The sequence below is a fragment of the Perna viridis genome, chromosome 15 (genome assembly GCF_037379345.1).
Source record: "Perna viridis isolate PV_CMFRI_1.1 ecotype Kerala chromosome 15, ASM3737934v1, whole genome shotgun sequence".
NCBI classification, from domain to species: domain Eukaryota; kingdom Metazoa; phylum Mollusca; class Bivalvia; order Mytilida; family Mytilidae; genus Perna; species Perna viridis.
In genome coordinates this window covers 4,254,762-4,277,127 of record NC_142459.1, presented here as the reverse complement: position 1 = coordinate 4,277,127, position 22,366 = coordinate 4,254,762, and the positions used below count along the sequence as shown (strand labels likewise).

Sequence of the window (22,366 nt, the reverse complement as noted above, 5' to 3'; positions counted from 1 at the left end):
CTTACAAGGAATCGATCCACATTCTGGCGATAGAAACCAATGGCTGTCACAATCTACCCACCAGATCTCATACTAATTGACAGGTAAGCAATGAATACTCGTGTGTAGTACACTCGAATTTAGGTTTTATTTTCGAATGTCAAAATTATACTAGCCGATTCTAGACCTGCATGCTTGAAATTCTGTTTTTTTTTTTTGTTTTTTGTTTTTTTTGTTTTGTTTTGTTTTTTTTCGAATAGCAACGGTTATTGACATGAATTAATCATAATGAACACGTTGCAAATAATTTGTACAATGTGTATTTATTTTGAAGGATACTGTATTGTACCAACTTTTCATACTAGAAAAGTAAACGGAGACGAAACAGGAGTAAGTTGGTTTGTTTAATTATCGAGATATATTTGGGTTTTTTATCAATTCGTATGAAAACACAATTTTGTAGCTAAATGATAGGAGGGTGCAATATTGAAACTGAATACCTATTTATATTATTATTTTGTTGCTAAAGATAACAAAAATACCTCATTTTATAATTATAAAAGATTTGTCTCTGTAAGATAATAAAATTGTTGTCTCCGTTGAGAAAGTAGCAAGACGAGTTCGGTGTTCTCTGAATTTCTATATCTTAAAAAAAATGTTCGTCACTGTGACATCCCGAAGTAAATGACCTCTAATAACAGGCGGAAATTCTCTCTAATAACATGTGTGTTTTTTAAATACCCTTACAACAAAGAACATGTCACGGATGATTTCACTGTTATGCAATTTAAATTTAGAAATGTACCAACAAAAACGTGACCTGCGCTTTAAAAAAAAAATCACTTTAATATCAAACATATAAAAGTGTTGAATTCAGTAGGAAGTCCATTCAGTTCATGTTGTAATTCATATTAAGGATTTGTGTGGCGTAAAAAATTAATCCATGACAAATATCTTGTAAAAACAAACTAGACTTTAATCATATATATGTATGTATTATTATAAAGGCTACATATATTTCAGTGTTTTGGGGGATATACATTGTATGTTAACCAAACTGACTTGAGGAAATTCAGAGCCAATTCACATAGCTACTAGGTATGTCGTGCTAACTATAAACATATAACAAATATCATTCGGGAAGGGACTAGAAGGAAATTTTCTATTCGGCTTTTCAAATCTGAAACTACTATAGAAAATATAGGTCAGCCTTTGTCCAGTGGCGCAAAACGGCGTTTTATTTGTTTTGTTTAAACTATCAAAATTCCAATTGCCTTTTCTTCATGGAAATTTGCCGGACCCTACATAACCCTCAAGAAAAATGGTGGTTTCCTAAATGAGTAGAAACTCATATTTAGTTCTTGTTTGGAACACGATATTTTTGGTGATCGGTCTGCACTCTGGTTCTGGTATCTAACATTTTTTCATCAATGATTTGTTTATAGTAAAGCACTGTTATATTTCCATAGAAAGCAAGCATAGTGAACGTGCAATAAATTATCATATTGTAGCATCAAACTATATATCCGGGGCAGATCTAGGATTTCAGACTAATAGAATCAAATGCCAAGCGGAGCGAGGCAACTCGGACCATTTTGGGGAGGCAAAAATGTTGAAAAATGAAGATTTCATCCCACTAAAAATATTTTCTCTCAATTTAGGGGGGTAAGCGCCGGGTTCGGCCCGCCTGAATCCGCGCCTGATACAAAAATTAAGGTATTTTAGACGAAATATTAGCATAAATAAAAGAGTTAGTGAGTATTGATGATTTTAGATATAGACCTTATATTTGAATTTGTAAGTTCGTGCAATATACAATATTACTGGTAACAATACTGCCCAATACGCATGTACTAATCCAAATAGAATTAGATGATCGAACTGTGAAGTTTAATAATCAACATAGTCAGGCATGTTAGTGTCTAATTAATGATATTCACATGACGTGTACTGTTAAAGGCGCTACTAACGTCAATAGAAGTTTGGTATTGTGAAAAATAAGTCTGCTGAATCACTGTAATGTTTTCTTACATTTTCCCTCAGAAGTAGAGATGGTAGAAAAAAATGAACAAGCATTTGGGTCAGACACAGAGCAGAATAAAGAAGCACATAAACTTCAAGAGGAACGAAGGAACCGGAAGCCATTTTTCTACTGCAGGTTGATAGCAACACACCCCTACATGGTGTTCTGTAAGTACCTATTGTTTGAATTAGGAAACAATTATTTTATGATTAAGAGGCTGTCCATGTAAAAAATCAGGCTGATCTTATGATATGGTTGGCACATGGTAAATTTTATCACAAGAGAAAACGGTGCAAATGAGAATTTGTTATAAAGGTGAAAAACAAATCTTTGTAAAATTTGGATGTAACTATTCATACATGGTTTGAAGGGTTAGTCTTTATGCATAGTTTGAGATGATTGTCATTATAACATGGTTTTTTACATGTAGTAGTTATAATTTCACTTTAAACTTAAACCCGATGTAAACTTAATTTGATTTTTCAATTTTTCTGATGTGCTTTCCAAAGAGACTTCAATTCATGTGACATTTTTTAAAATGTTTTTCAGTTGTAACGTTGATGATACAGTTGTTTCCTGCTATGGTTACAGTAATTTTAGTTGGTGCTAACTACGATTTGTTTCCGACAAACTTCGAACAGTTACCAATGGAATTATACAACATCCCATACAGACTGAGGGATTATGCTTATCGTGATAAAAATATATACAACGACAAAGTGACCCGGACATTGATTGATTCCGGATATCCGACCTATGAACGTGGACTGTCCTATTCTTACTCTAGTATAGCACTCTATTTCGATGCTGAAGGAGGAAATATTATAACAAAACCTAATTTACAGTTGATTGAGAGTATTGAGAATTCACTGACAGCTGTAGAGGGATACAGCTCGTCCTACTGTCAAACAAACAATGTTTCCCTAGTGTGTAAGAAACCCAGATCTCTCATTCGCTACTTTGATGGAACCTATTCATCTGTTAATGCAATATTTAACGATCCAACCTATAGCAACATTGCTGCCGTTATATACGAAGCCTACACAAATAATAATACCAAGGTAGACTTTGAATACTTTTTACCCAAGACGTTTACAATAACTCCAACGTCAGTCTCATTCTCAATAACTCGTACTGAAATACCCATAGGTTGTTCCTTATCAGGTTCGTCTAAATGTAACACAGACGACTGGCAAGCAACCGTACGGACATGGCTCGGGGATTATATGAAGCCCAGGCTTTCGGATTTTATGGATGACATAGATCAGTTTGATCTTTACTTCATGTCAACTAATCTCATGTTCTTTGATATAATTAACCAAGCCATGAAAGATGTTATGTTTGCTATCGGAAGTATGATGTTCATTTTTTGTTTTATGATATTTCACACTCGTTCCTTGTTCATCTCGGGATTTGCCCTCCTCAGTATTTTGACAAGCTTTGCAGCGACAAACTTGATCTACAGATGTATTATCGGATTTGAGTACATTGGATTCTTTCACGTGTTGGCAATCTTCATTATTTTGGGTATAGGTGCCGACGATTTGTTTGTGTTCTATGACTCCTGGCGACTTACGGGTTTTTCTGAATACCCAAGTCTCGGACACAGAATGAACGATGCCTATACTAAAGCTAGTAAAAGCATGTTAATCACATCAATAACGACAGCTGTGGCGTTTTGTACCAGTGCGATATCCCCTCTGTTGGCAACCAAAGCTTTCGGTGCATTCGCCACCATTCTCGTTTGTTATAACTATTTATCTGTCATTATATTTTTCCCGAACGTAGTTATGATATACCATCTGAAGTTTGAGGATTGGGCATGGCCGTGTTGTAGATGTAAGAGGAAATCGGACAAGGATAGTCTCGAACGGTCCAACTCGTTAACAAAGGTAGCCCCAGAAGACACTGTTCGTCCACCCAATTCTAAAGATCCCAATAATATATTAAAAGATGATTTTATACGTCCATCAAACAGACTGGATCCAATCAAAATAAAATCTTTGTCAAGAAATGGCAGTTTATCCGACATTAATCAAAGAAAAAGTTCAAAAACTGATGAAAGCAACAGCGAATCTCATATGACAGTAAAAGAAAAACTTAATTCACCTTACAAACCAAAAAAGTCAAAGGCACCAAAACTTCTAGTGGTGTTCTTTAGAGATAAATATTTCCGTTTTATCACATCAAAGTGGACAAGGATAGTTCTACTACCAATATTTATAGTAACTGTCTGTGTATTTGGTTACTTTGCGTCCACACTGGAACCTGACAATGAAAATGTAAGTACTATTAAGTTTAGCCTTTAGTTAAAAACGCTAGTAGTTGAGGTGGTCATTTGGTTAATGCCAGATGGTGTGTTAAAAGGCTGTCCATTTAAAAATCAGGCAGATACTATGATATGGGTAGCACAGGATAAGTTTTATCCCACTGAGTTTTTTTGGTAATTTTAAATGTTCATATATGTATGTTAAATAGTATAAAGATTTATTAAATAGACAATGAATGGCTCAGAAAATGAGTTTAAAGTTTCCGAACAAAGCAACAAAATTTTGCTCAAACTAAAAGAGTTATCTCCCTTTCTTCAATGAATTGCAATGCTTTCTATTTAAGTCATTTCTCTTTTATCATTAAAGTTCATAAAAAACCAACTTTAACTTTAAGAAAGGCTGCATTTGTGATGTGAAATGGGTGAATTTTATTTGAAAAATAAAATTTGTCATGTGCCACCCACTGCCCGGTTTTTGCATTGACTCACTCTTAAAGGCTTTCCAGAAACTCTTACTAGATATTGATTTGACACAATTTAACACATAAATCACCAGTATGTAGACCTTAGATGTAAACTATGGTCTAGTATGAAGTTCTGCCTCACAAATCAGCTTCATCACTGATAATTATACATGATCTAACGTATATATGGGGGATAAATACAATAGTGTAGTTATAAAACATGAATGTCAAGATTCTGTATATGTGTATTGCATGCCCCCTTAGGCGATAATGCCCCCTGCATACGAAGGAGAACAAAGGACGGCTTGTACCGGGTATAATCAATTATATGCATGCACCAGCATTTAACATTTCGTATATTCAACTGCATTTATTACCAGTCTTTAAAAAAATGACACAAGGTTATTTGAAAATTTCAACACTTTTTAGATTTTAAGATATTGTTGCCGCACTTCCGAATCCAAGTTGACATTTCCTAAGTTTTATTATTTGTTATTGATAATGCAGTTTCTTTTATGTGGAATAAAAGTGACATTTAACCACAATCAGATAAGAGATTAGTGAACTAATGACTGGCGTTAAATATGGTTGATAATAATCACTGTAACTCGTATAAAAGTTTCACGAGTGTCCGTTTATTTACGTACATATACATCTATATACCGTAGGGAAAAAACCGTCTTATTTCCACAGACAGGAATCAGTTGAAGGACATATAATGTACTGTAATATTCATAAACGACACTAAGAGGACAAAATGTCGTCTGCAACCTGAATTATAATACAGTGACAGGACCCTATCAATTATATGTCTATATAAGTGTGACCACCCCTATGTTTTTTTCTGCAGCATTTACTTCATCACGTAGTTCTGGACATTCTAATTAGAAATCTGCAATCTGATGCTATAAAGTACTAAAAATTGTACGACCATTCTCCGTTTAGGAAATGCAACGGGAGATGTTTTTAAGAATGTCATTGTGTTATGGAAACCTAGGATATTCACTGAAGCATTGAGATCATCATTGTAATAGATCTCTTATATACGGAAAATGCATCTGGCACAAAACAGCTCCACTGAAATAAACATTCTACCTTTTGACAGTAAACACGAAGTCCCACCTTTTAAGCATTTGGCTAGTTTAGAGTATAATAAAATGGTACATTTAAAATGTGCGGAAAATACATCTGGCACGAAACAGTTCCGCTTAAATAAACATTCTATTTTTGTCATTAAACATGAAGTTCCACCTTTTAAACATTTGGCTAGTTTAGAGTATAAAATTGTACAACAGCGTGTTTGATTTAAAGTGTCTTTATTAATTCATATAAATTATGATAATTATGTAATTGAAGGCCGCCATTTGCAAGGCATTATGACGACAACGCAACATGGTTGTCAATTTCAATATTCGAAGTAAAAAGGTGCTACTGATAACCATGTTCTTTCAAATTTGATTTTGATGTCGGAAATGAATGGAATAAATCAGATAATACCGTTTCACGCCTTTAATCGTCTCTAATTAGTTGAAGCATCTCCGTCCTGAGAAGCCATCTTGTTTTTTGTTTAAAGAAATCCGGCCTAAAAGACCTGAAATATTTGTTTTACTTCGATTCTCTAGTAAACCAAAAAAGAAGTTAACAAAACAAAAATGGTCTGATTATTCTATATATGAACAAAAAAAATTAATTGGATATGTAGCCAGATAAGGAATGACCCTTTTAATAGCAGTTTTAGAATTCTTTCATCTAAAATCCTTTCGAAAAAATGAAAAATATAAAAAAAAAAACAAATAAATAAATTTAGAAAAATTATCAAATTCTATTGAGAACAACCCTGCAGAGTTTTAGATCTTTAGAAGACAAAGAGGGAGATCAACATGATGGTATGGAGGAGGTGATTAGTGAAATAAATAATCTGACTGAACTTATTCAAGATCAAGAGAGGTGTTCAGATGAAAATATAGAATTTGAAAATGAAATTAATGATAAATTAAAAGATATGATTCAAAGTCTTCCTTATAAAATGCAGATACTGATGGACTAATTTCCATCAACGAGATTAAACAAGTCTTGAACAAATAAAAAAAACCATGTTGGCCTGATGGCATCATAAATGAAATAATAGTAATAATTAAACATAGTAATAGTGTCACTATAGCAAAATTATTTAATCTAATATTGAAAACTGGAATTTACCCACTAGGTTGGAACATATCCCATTTAACTCTACTTTATAAGTCTGGAAATAAGATCTCTCAAACTATAGAGGGATATCACTTATGAGTTGCATTTCAAAGATGTTTCTTCAGTTCTCAATAAGAGACTCAAAATCCTGATTAAGGATAAATATTCTAAAACACAATTAGGTTTCAGAGAAAATCATAGAACCTCTGACAGCCTATTCATTATAAAGTCAATTATAAATAAATATATTCCTAAAAATAAAAAAAAAAAGTTGTATGTCTGTAGACTTGGAGAAAGCTTTTGATTCAGTGTGACTAATTATATAAACTAGGTAAATTAGGTATTGGATCTAAGTTATTCAAAATCAATATACTAAAACAGAAACAGCATTGAAGCATGGTAACTGTCACTCTCCTTTCTTTGAAACGTTTAGAGGAATAAAACAAGGGGATTCAATGAGTCCCACTCTTTTTAATATTTTTTATAAACGACTTAGAAATGGTGGCATCAGGCGATAGTTCTGTACCACCCAAACTAGTCGACTCTAATGTCGGGTCCCTGTTATTTGCAGATGACCTTATAATACTATCAGAGAGCAAAGGTCTTCAACAAAGTATGAATAAACTTAGTCTTTTCTGTGATAACTGGAAACTCACACTTAATATAGAGAAAACAGGCGCGTAGCTGTCGTTAGGCAAAAAAGCTTTTGCCTGCACTTAATTTTGCCAATTTTTTTTTTAGATAGAATACATCCAGGAGAGGCATAAATGATGCTCTAAAACGCTATCTCAGCGGAGCTTCGGGGAGGGGGGGCTTTGCCCCCTGGACTCCCTACCAGGGCTCCGCCCTGGACCTGCTGGAGGCCTTAAGCGGCCCAGACCCATTGCCGTAATTTTGCCTACACTTCAATTTGGCCTCAGCTACGCGCCTGAAAAACAAAACGTATGGTCATCTAACATAATAGCTTAAAGAAATATGAGTCCTTTATTAGTTATTTTGGCAACACATTACAGAATGTAACTGAATATAAATTTATAGGATCCCTGTTAAAGAATAACGGGAACTTACTTCAGTCTAGAAGATCTAGCGAGAAAAGGAAGAAAAGTTTTATTCTCTTTAAAAGCTAGAACTGCTAGTCTTGGAAACCTCCCTATGGAAGTATCAAACAATATCTTTGATAAACTTGTACGCCCTATCCTAACGTACAATCAGAAGTTTCATTTATTGATGGGTACTTAGCCCTACATAGGGCCATCAATAGAGGGGGGGGAATGGAAATCCTGTCGACTTTTGTAAAAGTTCATTTGAATTTTTGTAAATTTATATTAGGCATAAAAAAGTCTGCATCAAATATTGCGACAAGAGCCGAACTAGGTTGTCTACCTACTGATCATTTTATTCTGTCTCAGTCTCTTGTATATTTTGCAAGACTCCACACTGAAAACATTAATCCTCTCCTGAAAGAAGCCTTTCTATTGACAAAATCCTTAGACAGTTCGGGAACTTACTCCTGGTATACATACATAAAAAACACATTTAAAGAAGATAATATCTTGCAAGAAATTGAAAACTGTAAAAACCTTGAAGACGTCAATCTTGTAAAGATTCATATAAAAAGATCTGTAGAAGAGAAATATAGATTACTTATGGTAATTAAATTAAAAAGCTATGATGAAAATAGCAAACTTTCACTATATAAAAATATAAAATTAAGCCTTGATAAAGAATTTTATTTAAACTTTCATGACTTCTACATAAGAAAATGTTTTACAAAATTACGATTAAGCGAACACAATCTTGAAATAGAGAGGGGATATTTTAAAAATCCTAGGGAAAACCGACTATGTAGGCATTGCAATGTTACTGAAACTGAAGAACACTTCCTAATACAATGTAATTCATATGAAAACTTAAGACATAAACTTCTGAAAGATTTAAATTGGAAATTTGAAGATATGACTTTATCTAAACTACTTAATCCCTCCTCAAAGGAACATTTGAAATTTATCGGATCCTTTTTGAAACAGTCATTAGAACTGAGGGTAGAAAAAAGCATAACATCATGTTCTACTTTAGATAGTCTCATAGTTGCATTTGTCATTATTGTATGATTTGTGATTAATTTTGGCTTTTGTTTGTCACAAACATCATTATGTTTACACGACAATAAAATATTTGAAATTTGAGTAAAACATCAGTTGCATGGCTACACCGTTTAGAACTATATTACTTTCCCTGCTGGCCATCTAGAGCATATCGGGCGTTAAACCCCAACAATCAATCAATCTTTCCAATATAGATGGGCACTGAACAGTGAAACAAAAAAACAAAAGAATATGTCCCAAGTCGAGTTCTACATTGTCACCTTGTGTTTGGTGTATTGATTATGATTACGTCATCGATTTAAGTACCTTAGTAAGGCTATGTGACATGCTGAATTCAGAGCGGTTTAAATTCTTAAGTACCAGTCCATATAAAATTCAGACACTGGGAAGGTGATCCATCCTGAAGAAAAACCCACGGAATGATGCTTTTTCGGTCTACTCATGCTATATTTTTATGTGACAGTAGTCCTTTCTTTATTTAGAACACTTTTATAAAAGTACACCTTTGAGAAAACCACACTTCAATCTCCCATTAAAATCAACCAAATTAAACCAAATCAAGAACGATAACTCTTGCAAAGTGCTAATTTAATGTACATTCTATATAGAAAACCACACTTCAATCTCCCATTAAAATCAACCAAATACAACCAAATCAAGAACGATAACTCTTGCAAAGTGATAATTTCATGTACATTCTATATAGATTTTTTTTCTCAAAGGCGCAACACCCGAATGAAAAACTAATACTGGTAATGTGGTCTATAGCTGTTTCTGAACGATAAAAAGTGAATTTGGTGGGTTCTTGACATGCATGAATCACCCTCTGTCTGATTTTTATAGAGACTGATACTTAAGTATTGTATTTCAATATTAGCGAGCTTCCGAGCTGACACATGACGTAGAAGAGCGGAAAATATTTCACATATATTTAATTTACTGTTCGATTGGTTGCTAAGTGATAATGAAATCGAAATCAAAATCTTTTAGGGAAACATTGGCTGAAATTACACTAACGCAGTCTGTTTGCATTGGTGTATAGTATGATATTATGTAATATGAGCAGATGCAAAATTAAATTTGATTCCGGAAAAGGCTATTTTTGGTGTAAGGTGACATAAGCAATTTTATTATACCTATGGTATTGAAGTTAATTTTTCGCATGAAAGCTTCTTTTTCTATCATATTTTTTTAGATTTGTTTTATGAAATAAATCTAAAAAAATATGACAGAAAAAAGAATCTTTTGGCAAATCATAGATGACTCTCTTTAAAAGAAAAAAAAATACTTTTACCACAAGACAAAATATTATTTGAAACCATTTTTAATGTATATACTTTAAAGCATTTCAACAGCACTCATATAGTTACGTCCCAAGCTTAGACGGACTACAACTACGGTCCACGCAAAAACCAGGCAGTGGATGACACATGACCAATTTTGTTTGGAGAAAATTTTTCGCCTATTTCATATCACAAAAAGCACTCTTTTTCAAAGTTGAATGTTGGTTTTTTTATTAACTGCACCGGTTAAAGAGAAATAAATTGTGTAGAAAGCACTGACATTCATTGAAAAAGGGAGATAAATCTTCCATTTTGTGCAAAATTTGGTTGCTTTCTTGGGGAACTTACTAATTTTCCGAGAAAACTATTGTCGATAAAAATCTTTGTACTATTGGACATACATATGATATTATCATTATATTGGAACAAAAAAATCAGTGGGATAAAATTTATCAAGTACCATCCATATCACAAGAACTTCCTAATTTCTAAATGGTCAGTCTCTAAATTGTTTTACAGCTGCAACTATTGAAAGACAGCCATTACTACTCAAAGGCTACTAAAGCCCAAGACTATACGATGTTACAGACTACTGATGATAGCCTGGTCAAGGTCCACATCATCTGGGGACTGAAAGAAAAAGACAGAAGTAGCTGTCATTTCTCCTCCATTGAATGTAGAGGTTCTAATGTTTACGACCAAGGCTTTGATCCGAATCCTGTAGCAAATCAACAAGCATTCTTAGTAAGTGGTAGAATGTAATGGCTCTTACAGAATCATGTAACAAATCAACAAGCATTCTTTGTTTTTAGAATTATAATCAAGTCGCAACATTATTACATTTCATAATTAGTTAAATGATGAAAAGTCGAAAGGCGATCTAAATGTAATTAAAATTACTCCATAATAAAACAAAACTTAACGACATGTATACGTAACAATTATGTTAGACCTCTTATTGTATTGTTCTGATGTGTTTTAAGGATTTTTGTACAAGAGTTGAGAACTTTACTGCCGCTGAAATATCCAAATATAGAGTGAGGACAGACGCAGTTACAGGACAACCCGAGGTCGCCTGTTTTGCGACAAATCTGAATACATTTCTACAGGTACTTGTATTCTGCTTGCATTAAACATAGCACTCAAGATTTACTGCTCGAACAATGAAGAATTTATTTGATCGATATAAACTACCCATAGGAATATTTTCTCATGTAACAATATAAAATATTTACAACGCGTTCACAATGCAATAGCTAATGGTCTAGCATGGGAAATATTAATCTAGAAATGATATTCTGTACTGATTTTGTTATATTTTAAATTACTTTCATCTTAAATCTCATCTTAAATCTGTTTTAGTCAAAGTCTGCTTCAGTTGGAGTTGGAGACTTGTCATTACCCTGGAACTATACCAAAGCCATGTCTTTTATGAACGCACTTACATCACATTATGACACCTCATCTTTTACCACATCGTTTACCGATTATCTGGCGGTATGTATGTACACACATCTCATCTTTTACCGTATATACATGTAACTCATATGAATTTAGTTTCACGTGAAAACAAGAGATTTAAGTAATTTCAAATAGAAATTCAATAGAAAACTTGATTAGTATGCATTTCACCTGAACTCATCCTCCCAAGTCAGAGTTTTGAGTCCACCCTCGCTCCCTCAAACCCCTGACATCACTCATTCATATTTAGCGGGTATCGTCCAGTGCCATCTAGTGAGTAACTTAACCCGGATCCAAAATCCAATCAAATCACTCCTAATAGAAACTCTTCAATATAACTTACAAAGTGGCTACACATAACGTCATTTGTTTCAGTAAAGACTCTAAACAGAATCTACAGTTATCATTTTTGCTCATATTGCATCATTTGTGACATCATACAACTTCCAGTTACTATATCGGATCGTCCATTACCTCGTATTATTGTTTACCTTTCCAGAGACATTTTATGTTAAATCGATTTTCATTGGTGCTTCTCACCTGGAGAAGCAACCAATCGGAATTGGCTGGACGATACACGCTAAATATGAATGAGTGATGTCAGGGTTTTAGGGAGCGAGGGTGGACTCAAAACCCTGACTTGGGAGGATGACGTGTACTTTGTACATTACAAAATTTATTTTCTCGATTCAGGTAAAAGGCCATGTCGATCGTGAAATTAACATTCAAACCATAAGCCCCTTAAAATGTATCTATTTATAACTTAGATTCCTATTGGTTACTGGCTGTACAATGAATTTCAAAAGACTCACACATCTGACTTTGGATATTTTGATCCACTCATAGGAGAATATAAAGATACCGGTGGATTTACCAAACAGCTAGTATCAGACTCTAGTAAGTCCCAAAGAACTTTATCAAGCTTATTTTTGTGTTACTAGTATATTTTGTGACGTTTTTGTCCTTTTTGGAACATATTAAGCAGTATTTAGATGACAAGGTTTTAATGCAGCCGTTTGAAACTTGTATAGATCGTCCGGTTGTATGCAATTTCTTCGTTACTGTAATGAAAGGATTAGTATTATTTAAGAAATAAAATCGTGGAGGGGGTAGATTTGTACTCATTTTAACATGGGTACGGCATTTGTATTCGATAATTTAACACCGAGCGACAGCGAGGTGGTAAATTAGAATATAAATGCCAAACCCATGTTAAAATGAGTACAAATCTACTTCCGGAAGGACTTATTTCTTTTCTAATATGACAAATACAGTGATTTTGTGACAAAAATTTCCCTAGGCGTAGCCAAAATAACTGCTGTTCCATTTACCCCCCCCCCCTATGGAAGTTGGATTGAATTTGTATATTTAAGTAATCGTGTGTATTTATGTAATTGATTTCAATTAGATAACCTCTCAGCCGTTAAATCATCGCGTAAACGTTTTTGAATAAGTGTTTTCTCTCGAAGCGACAGCGAAAGAAAAGAGACAGTGCACAGGTGTTAAAGGTGGGGTGTACCGACATATACTGTTTGACGGTATGAAGACGTCATATTAGAATTGATCATATAGTCATTTCATTTCCTCCTCAGCCATTTTTTATGGAACAAAACTGAAGTACATTGCGGTAGAAGTGAATACAACTATCAACAGGAGAACAACAGGGTATGCTGAGGGAATACCATTGGTTGAGGATTGGGAAAACTTCATTGATACAGAGGTAGGACACGTCTGTATTATGACTGTATAATAAATGATGTGTTGCTCATTTTCAATCAAGTCGTCAGTAAACAGTTCCCTAGAACATACCAAACTTAAGGTTAAATATGACGCTGATACGACAAATATGAGAATAACAGAAAACCGAAGGGATTGTGTCTAAAAAGATTTTTTAAATCCCTCGAATTTTTTTTAAATTAAAGTAGGACATGCCAACAAAAAAACAATTTTCTACCATTGCAGATCGGTGTGGTGTTTGTTTATAAGGTAGTAGACCTGTGGTACCCCAAATTTTTTCCATAATTCCATTTTTTATATTCATTATTTATCGTCCTTTTCTTATCAATTTGCTTCTTTTTCTCTGTAACAAATGTATTTTATTCATATTTCCAGACTTCCAATATGCCAGCAGGTCTGAAAAACGGTTTTCAACTGACACGACAAACTTGGCACTGGTTTTATGTTCAAAAAGTAAGACTTATTGGAGCTTTTTAGAATTTGTAAACATGCATACTTAAAAAGAGTAATCAAGGGAACCAATATTCTAGCGGAAATCAGATGAATGTAATCCAAGGACGAAGACCAGACATGGAAGACAGACAAACATAGCAAAGAACATAAAGTAACTAAAATAATCAATACAAGCAACAAAAGTAAATGAGCAACTCGGACTCCACTAAAACCTGGGAGCATGGACCAGGTGCACCGGCAGGGTAAGCGTTCTCTGCTTTTCTAGAAACACCCGTCGAGTTGCTCATAAAAAGTCAAGTCCAGGGTAAACGAAAGAGGAAAGAAAAAATATGACATGTTGAACAAATCAGTTTTCATGGTGCAGATAGATAAACCGTAACGTTAATCTACATACATATTGAAATATTTAACATTCAGTTAAACAGGTCATCATGGAAGCCAACTTTTAAGTTATTAGCGAATAGATGTAAAGCGTAAAATTATCTTTTATTTTAGTTACGCATAGGTCGTTCACATCCGCACTACATTTGTGATACAGGATTTCTCTAAGATTTTACAGCTAAACGCGTACATTACATGCCAGGCATGAGAATCATGTGATTTCCAAAAAAACTCTTTATATTTCTATTCCCCATATTAGTTAAAATCCCGACTAAAAAACAATATATATCGTTGTTACTCTAAGAGACGGTACACTTAGATACAGATATGTAGCACTTGGTAGAAATTCCTCACACTTTGTCAAAACGATTCCAAATCATCTTCCAAATATAAGAAAGAAGATATTTTCAAAATGCTAGAATTTATGACCGACAACATATTTGTCCAGTATGGTGGACGCCTTTTTTAACAAACGGTTGAACATTCCATTGAGAACAAATTGTTCATTTACTCGCTGACCTTCACTCTTATGAGGCTAACTTTATGGCTGATCTGATCCAAAGGAAAGAACATCGTTGAGCCAGATCCTTTGATCTCAGTTGTCACTATGTAAAATCGCTGGAGGTTTTTTTTTTAACTTTCCTAATCTAAAGATTTTTATTTATCATATCTAAGTGATATCTTAATATTTTTATTGTATAGATTTTGGGCATTAATATTTATGTTGTTTAAGCCTTTAATTTAAGCTTTTATTTTGCCTTACTTTTGAATTAATTAATTCATATATTATGCATGCCTTCTTTTTGTCAAATATAAATCTAATTTCGTTTGGCTGGATCCTTCAATTTCAGTTTCCGCTATATAGATGACGTATTATCTTTAAACAATCCTAATTTCGGGGCTTTGATACATCGCATCTACCCAAAAGAACTTGAGATAAAGGATACTACAGACACTGTGAAATCAGCCTCATATCTTGACCTGCACTTAGAAATCGATGGTAAAGGAAAACTATTGACCAAACTTTACGACAAACGTGATGACTTTTCATTCAGAATTGTCAACTTTCCTTTCGTCTGTGGCAACGTTCCTTCGGCTCCTGCGTATGGAGTGTTCATATCACTCATAAGTTATGCCAGAGCTTGCCGAAACTACGCAGACTTTTTATATCGCGCTAGAAGTCTAACATGTAGGCTTCTGGAACAGGGTTATGTTGTTACAAGATTGAAGTCATCACTACAGAAGTTTTATGGTCGTCATCGTGAACTCGTGGATCGTTATGATGTATCCATCAGCACCATGAAAACTGATTTATTCAACGGTTCATAGTTTGCCTTTCCTCGTTTGTCTACCCCGGACTTGACTTTTTATGAGCAACTCGGCGGGTGTTTCTAGAGAAGCAGAGGATGCTTACCCCACCGGTGCACCTAGTCCATGCTCCCAGTTTTTAGTAGAGTCCGAGTTGCTCATTTACTTGTGTTACTTTGTATGTATGATTTTAGTTACTTTATGTTCTTTGTTGTGTGTGTCTGTTTTCCATGTCTGGTCTTTGTCCCTGGATTACATTCTTTTGATTACCGCTGTAACCTTGGTTCCCTTGATTACTCTTTCACTGTTTTCAGTCATTTAAAATTTCTCTGCAAAAATTAACGTAATGTTCAACATGACAAGTTGGTAATATTCTATTCAGTTTAAAATTTTTACTTTATTTTTGGACTGAAGTATTGATTTTATTCATTGTGGTTTTTTATTTGATTATTTTTAATGTGTATCCTCTTATTAATTTTATCTATGCAATTGTGCTCAAAATTGTTATATATACTTTTCAATTTTGTATACAGTCAAACCTGCTCTACCGGTCACCCCAAATCAACGGTCACCTTCACTTAACGGTCATTTCAAAACCCGCCCAACTTGTTTCTCTATTTATTTTAACTCAAATCCAGCGGTCACCTCCTTAACGCGCCCAACGGTCACCTATTTTTCGGCCGAAATCGTCTTTCTGACTTTTTATACCGGCCATTTTGTAAGCATCCGGTTAATCACTTGACCCGATAACAGTACCGTGTCACGTGATTTAATTACATTCAGAACATGTAAATATAAATAATTAGGTCACTCTACACGTTGACGTAGTCCAAAATAGTTAGAGTGGGGAAACGCTCTCGGACCCATGTGGGGTCTGGGAGTAGGCCAGAGCGTCAACACAACAGCCCAGCCGCTAGTAGGACATACTGTGACTGAGTTCTTCGGTCAGGTATCCCGAACAGGCTGGGCTCCGCTACCTTCTACTACTAACTGGCATTACTAAAAGAATTCCCGTGAGGGGCGGTCGCGCGAGATCCGTAAGGATAGTCAAGACCGTAAAAACCCCCTATCATCAATAATTAGGTTGCCGAAGGGATTAAATCGGTATTGCAATGAAAACAAAAGTAAAGATTCGATAGTAAAGGTGTGAAATTTACTCATTGGTCGTAAAAACGTCAGTCTTCAGTTTTAATTATTGAGTTGCGACGAAATGTCTCAGAAAATGGAAAGAATTGAGGCATTTAAAAAATTAAAGAGTGGAAAAGGTGCCCGTGCCGTTGTAAAGGAAATTAATGTCGGAAAACAACAAATTACTAAAATTGCCAAAAGAAAAGCAGAAATTATAGTGGACATTGAATATAACGTAGACGGTGAAAACAACATAAAACGGGAAATGAAATTCTTTGCTTTTTTATTGTTATATATTTTTATCTGAATGATATTTTGAATGAAAATAATTTTAAATACATGAATCTACCTCTGAAAATTCACGATAAATACATGTAATATTATGACAATCAGAAGTAGAACAATGAATATGGGATTATATGCTGACATCAAAGTCTTTCTACATCACAATTTGTAACGTCATTACAAAGGTCACCTCTCTATAAAGGTCACTTTGAGTATTCCCCAGAATACAGGTTTGACTTTATTTATATATTGTGAATGTATTTCATATGTTTTTAACTTGTAAAGCGCTTAGAGTAATTGTATAATAAGATAATGTGTAATAATAGTAATAATAATAGTGAAACAAACGGGGATTTTATACGTCACATCTTCTAAAGAACTTGAGATAAAGGATATCTACAGACACTATGAAATCAGCCTCATATCTTGACCTACACTTGAAGATCGATGGTAAGGGAAAACTATTGGCCAAACTATACGACAAACGCGATGACTTTCCATTCCGTATTGTCGACTTTCTTTTCATCTGTGGCAACATCCCTTCAGCACCTGCAAATGGGGTTTTCATATTCCATAGTCGAGGTCCAATAACTCATCCCTTATGGAAAACCTTTCGTAATTATACCTTTGTTGACTTACTAGTCCAACACGTCATATCGGCCTATGCCTATGCAACCAAGCCAATAGGACGTATTGAATGGCTAAATCCCGTGTTGGACGGCTTAATCCCAGACGCGTAGCTGCCGTTAGGCAAAAAAGCTTTTGCCTGCACTTAACTTTGCCAAATTTTTTTGGGGGGATAAAATACATCCAGGAGAGGCATAAATGATGCTCTAAAACGCTATCTCTCCGCGGAGCTTCGGGGGTGGGGGGAGGCTTCTCCCCCCTGGACCCCCTGCCGTAATTTTGCCTACACTTCAATTTGGCTTAAGCTACGCGCCTGAATCCCGTATTGGCGCACTTTTGTATTTTGTATTGTATTGGCAGTTTTGATCACATTTAAGCTGATATTCGAACGTAAGTCAATGAGAATCTTACTGACAACGTTATAAGGGATATTGTCATAGAAGTTTGTATATATTTCAGACTCTTGCCGACAACGCTATAATGGGGATTGTCATAGGAGTTTGTCTTGCTTTCCCCATCCTTACACTAACAACCATGAACATCATCATTGGATTCTTTGCAACTTTATCAATATGTTGTACAACCGTATGCGTTATAGGTGTTATTCCTTTAGCCGGATGGAAACTTGGTGTAAGTATTACCTGTGTTTTGTTCACAGAATGGAAATTCGGCGTAAGTATAACCTGTGACATTAGTTGTTATCCCTTAGCCGGATGGAAACTTGGCGTAAGTATAACCTGGGTCATTTAGTCGCGATTCCTTTAGTCTAATGGAAAGTTGGTGTAAGTATTACCAGTGCCATTTAGTTATGAATCCGTTAGCCGGATGTTAACTTATGTAAAACCTGTGTCATTTCTAAAGGTGTGAAACCGTTAGCCGTATGTAACTTGGTGTAAGTACTACATTGTGTCATTTAGGTGTGATTTCGTAAGGATGTAAACTTGGTGTAAGAAATATCAGTGTTATTGTGTGAATCCGTAAGGCGGACAGAAAGTTGGTGTAAGTTAAGGTGTAATTCTGTTGGGCGGATGACAAGTATGTGCAAGTATTTCACCAGTGTAATTAAAGCGTAATTTCTAGGATTGGAAAACTTTGTTCATTATGTCCCAACTACATCATTCGATATATAAACAAATTCCAGAAAAATATATGCATGTGAAAAAAAGAGTTTTATTAAATTGTATGAATTCATATTGAAAACTGAGAAACTAGATTTAAGTATTTCTTTGTCTAAGAATCAGGCAAAATGTTTATATGGTGTGACACAGGAAAAAAACTGAGATTTTATTGCATTCTCCAAGTATTTATAGCTTATCACCTCCAGAAATAACCATCAAAGTGTTTGTAAAGTTTGCCGTTTTAAGATATTGATTGGTCAAATTTTGTTGAAATGCCATATGGATAAATGACGGGAAAAATTTCCCGGACTTTTTCCCTATATAACTAGTAAAAATATCTACGTCACAGATGCTTTAGGATAAATTTAAATAGCTTTTTGGTTGTTAACTGGAAGTATTGAAGATATTCGCGGCAAAAATATCAATATGAGAAAAATTATATGTCTCCCATTGCCTGTTTCTTACACAGATTGGTACCTAAATATTTTGTTTTATCACATCTTTTTTATTGTTTGTAGTTATTGGTATCATTGAACATGACAATGTTAGTAGGATTATCTGTGGATTACGTAGTACATCTGGCGGAGGGATACCATCTATCTCACCATAAAGACAGACTTAATAGAACACGTGACATGTTGGAGGAGATGGCCACGTCAGTGTTCTCAGGTGCATGTACAACGTTGGGTGCTTCACTATTCATGTTCGGTGCTTTAGTGCAGTTCTTCATGCAGTTTGGTATATTTCTGTTTTGTACAATAGGATTTTCATTGTTTTTCTCCCTTGGGTTGTTTACGCTCCTCATGGGACTCATTGGTCCACAGAACAACACCGGCTGTCTGAAGACGTTATATAGAAAGTGTCGAGATAGGTGTAGAAAGAAGGAGACAGATAAAAATGAAGACTCTGGTAATTCTTTACATGTATCAGACTCGGTTCCTTCTATAACCACTGTTGGGTCTCAGAACCAACTTTTACAGACACAAGTGCCCCCACACATAACAAGAATTAAGGTAAATGGCAATACCAACCCTGTTTAGTGGATATCACTACGGTTACTGTTAATACTTCTAACAATCTTTATATACCATGGTTTGTGTTGCATGATTACAGATGGTCAGTTTTTATTGATGGACAGTTTATATCGTGGAGTCCGCCAACAGGAGTTTATATTTTGTGTTGAACGTGATAATGAAGAAATATTAAGACACTTTTAAAATATTTTTTGATTGTTTTTCATAGAAAATGAAAAACTGGTAAATTTAAATTACTGAAGCGAGAATTTTCTTGACATCGCGAAAACAAAACTCACTTTCTAGTCCAATACGAGACAATCCCAATTATTATATGTATTTATAACAATCTGAAAATTGACGTTTTTTCTGTATAAAAATGAACTGCTTTGATCAAATTAATTTAATGTGCTAATTTATCATTGCTATGGCTTTATGTGTGCCCATCAAAATGGTGCAACTATTTTGTTCATTGTAGGAGAAATAGTAAATAGTAATTTCAGTAGCAGAAAAGTATGGATCCAAGATCTATTTTTAAACAACTTCTCTGTCTAAGAATCAGGAAAAATGTGTAAAAGGTGCATCACATAAAGAAATAAAAACTCAGATATTTTATTGCCTTACCCAAGTAATGGATTATCGTCAGAAATAACCTTCAAAGTGTCCGGAGAACTTTGCATTTTTAAGATAAGTGATTGGTCAAATTTTGTTGAAATGATAGGTCAAATTTTGTTGAAATACATAATTGATAATTTTTTCCAATGAATTTATTTGAGACAAAAAAGACCAAATTTAGAAAAAAGATGATATGCCACTTATTACCTGATTATTACACAGAATGGTATCTTGCATTTTGCTCATCAAAATGTTAGTGAGACAATCATATTATGTTGACGATACAGTAACAAGTGCTGTGAACATTATTTATATTACTGTGGTCTTATAATCTTTAATGGGATGGTATACTAAAGTGTACATTTTATTTTAGTACACATTACGTATTAGTTCAAAACACTATTCACTTATCTTTCATTTAATTGCAATGGTTTCAGTAGAAAGAAATGTTTTTCTTGTCAAGATTTCTCCTTTTTCCGACGCAGTCGGTATAGTTTCGCTTTTAAACTTAAAGATGCACTTCCACGGAAACGCAAGTCACCTGATCACGATTGTATTTCTCGATTGGCCAAATACTGATAACTTAGTGGCGTTCAAAAAAAGCTATCGAAAATTGACATTGCGTGCCATGTGCTTTTTCCTGAATGAAATGTAGAAAATTATAAGCAAAAGATAAAATTTGACTGCGTCGGCTATCTTTTTTTGTTAAAGATAGTACTTTTTATGAATGACTATCACTGATTATTTCATTGAGCAGTCCATGATAAATATTTGTTTATGAACATTGTATTTTGTATTCATTGAGATGTTTTAACACTTTTTATCAATGCATAATATTTAAACAAATTATTTTGTTCGTTTCTTTTTATTGTTGCTTCAAAATAAACGGTGTTACACAAAGGTGAATTTTACTGTTTTATAAATCTACAGTTGTAATGGTAAATATCTCGCAGGTTATTATTATAGGACGCTTACCTTACCGGTGCACCTGGTCCATGCTCCCAGTCTTTAGTGGAGTCTGAGTTGCTCATTTACTTTTGTTACTTTGTATGTATTATTTTATTTAGTTTATGTTCTTTGTTGTGATTGTCTGTTTTCCCATGTCTGGTCTTTGTCCCTGGATAACATTCTTTTGATTTCAGCTAGAATCTTGGTTCCCTTGATTACTCAATTAAAGGAGAACTGAATGACTTATTGTCTATTTTATGTTCTTTGTTGTGTGTGTTTGTTTTCCATGTATGATCTTTGTCTCTGGATTACATTCTATTGATTTCCGCTAGAATCTTGTTTCCCTCGATTACTCTCTCTTACACTGTTTTGCGCAGATTTACCCACAAAACAGTTAAGTGGACAAGGTTATGCTACTCAAAAGTTCAGGTAGTTGGTTTCACTGTCGTCAGTGAGACCTATTTCACATCTATAGAGTATCAGTTTCCGGTTTGCCCATTTGACATCTATAGAGTATCAGATTCCGGTATGACCACGAATCGTTGACATCTATAGAGTATCAATTTCCGGTATGACCACGTAACGTTGACATCTATAGGGTATCAGTTTTCGGTATGACCATGTAACGTTCCCTATTTGTTAAATATATTCTTCCCCTTTTAAACAACACAACATTCATTTATTTTTAATGAACAACACGACAGGTGCATGTCCAAAAATAACTAAATACTTCTTTAAAACGGTGCACATTTATCTTAATTAAATTCTAGGTTTCGTTAAGATCCGTCTTGATCCTTTGTATTCATTGTCTGTTGATATTCCCAGACAGTCTTGTCCTTTTTCTTGTTTTGTATATTAATACTTAAAGCTGTATTAGCTGCCAAATTGGTTCAGTTTTGATTCTACTGACATTTGCTGATTCAATGAAATAAGTTAGTAGTAATGCAATTGAAGCAGTAATTGTCGATAATACCTACAGAAT

At 34.4% G+C, this 22,366-nt stretch overlaps 1 protein-coding gene across 6 annotated transcripts; it reads left to right on the top strand.

The window, feature by feature from the left end:
* Positions 1-21,336, top strand: LOC148596633 (protein dispatched homolog 1-like). 6 transcript variants are annotated; one of them, XM_088564493.1, is made up of 13 exons: positions 1-83; positions 314-369; positions 1,003-1,077; positions 2,023-2,169; positions 2,552-4,284; positions 10,830-11,054; positions 11,294-11,419; positions 11,673-11,807; positions 12,539-12,668; positions 13,364-13,491; positions 13,884-13,961; positions 18,150-18,320; positions 19,327-21,336. In XM_088564493.1, the coding sequence occupies exons 4-13, from the start codon at positions 2,031-2,033 to the stop codon at positions 19,846-19,848; spliced, it is 3,387 nt and encodes a 1,128-aa protein (XP_088420619.1). In that variant the 5' UTR covers positions 1-83; positions 314-369; positions 1,003-1,077; positions 2,023-2,030; the 3' UTR covers positions 19,849-21,336. The 6 variants fall into 6 exon arrangements, with proteins under 6 accessions (XP_088420619.1, XP_088420620.1, XP_088420623.1 ...); XM_088564494.1 differs by lacking the exon at positions 314-369 and having other exon boundaries at positions 19-83; XM_088564497.1 differs by lacking the exons at positions 314-369; positions 1,003-1,077 and having other exon boundaries at positions 24-83.
* Positions 21,337-22,366: the final 1,030 nt, after the last annotated feature.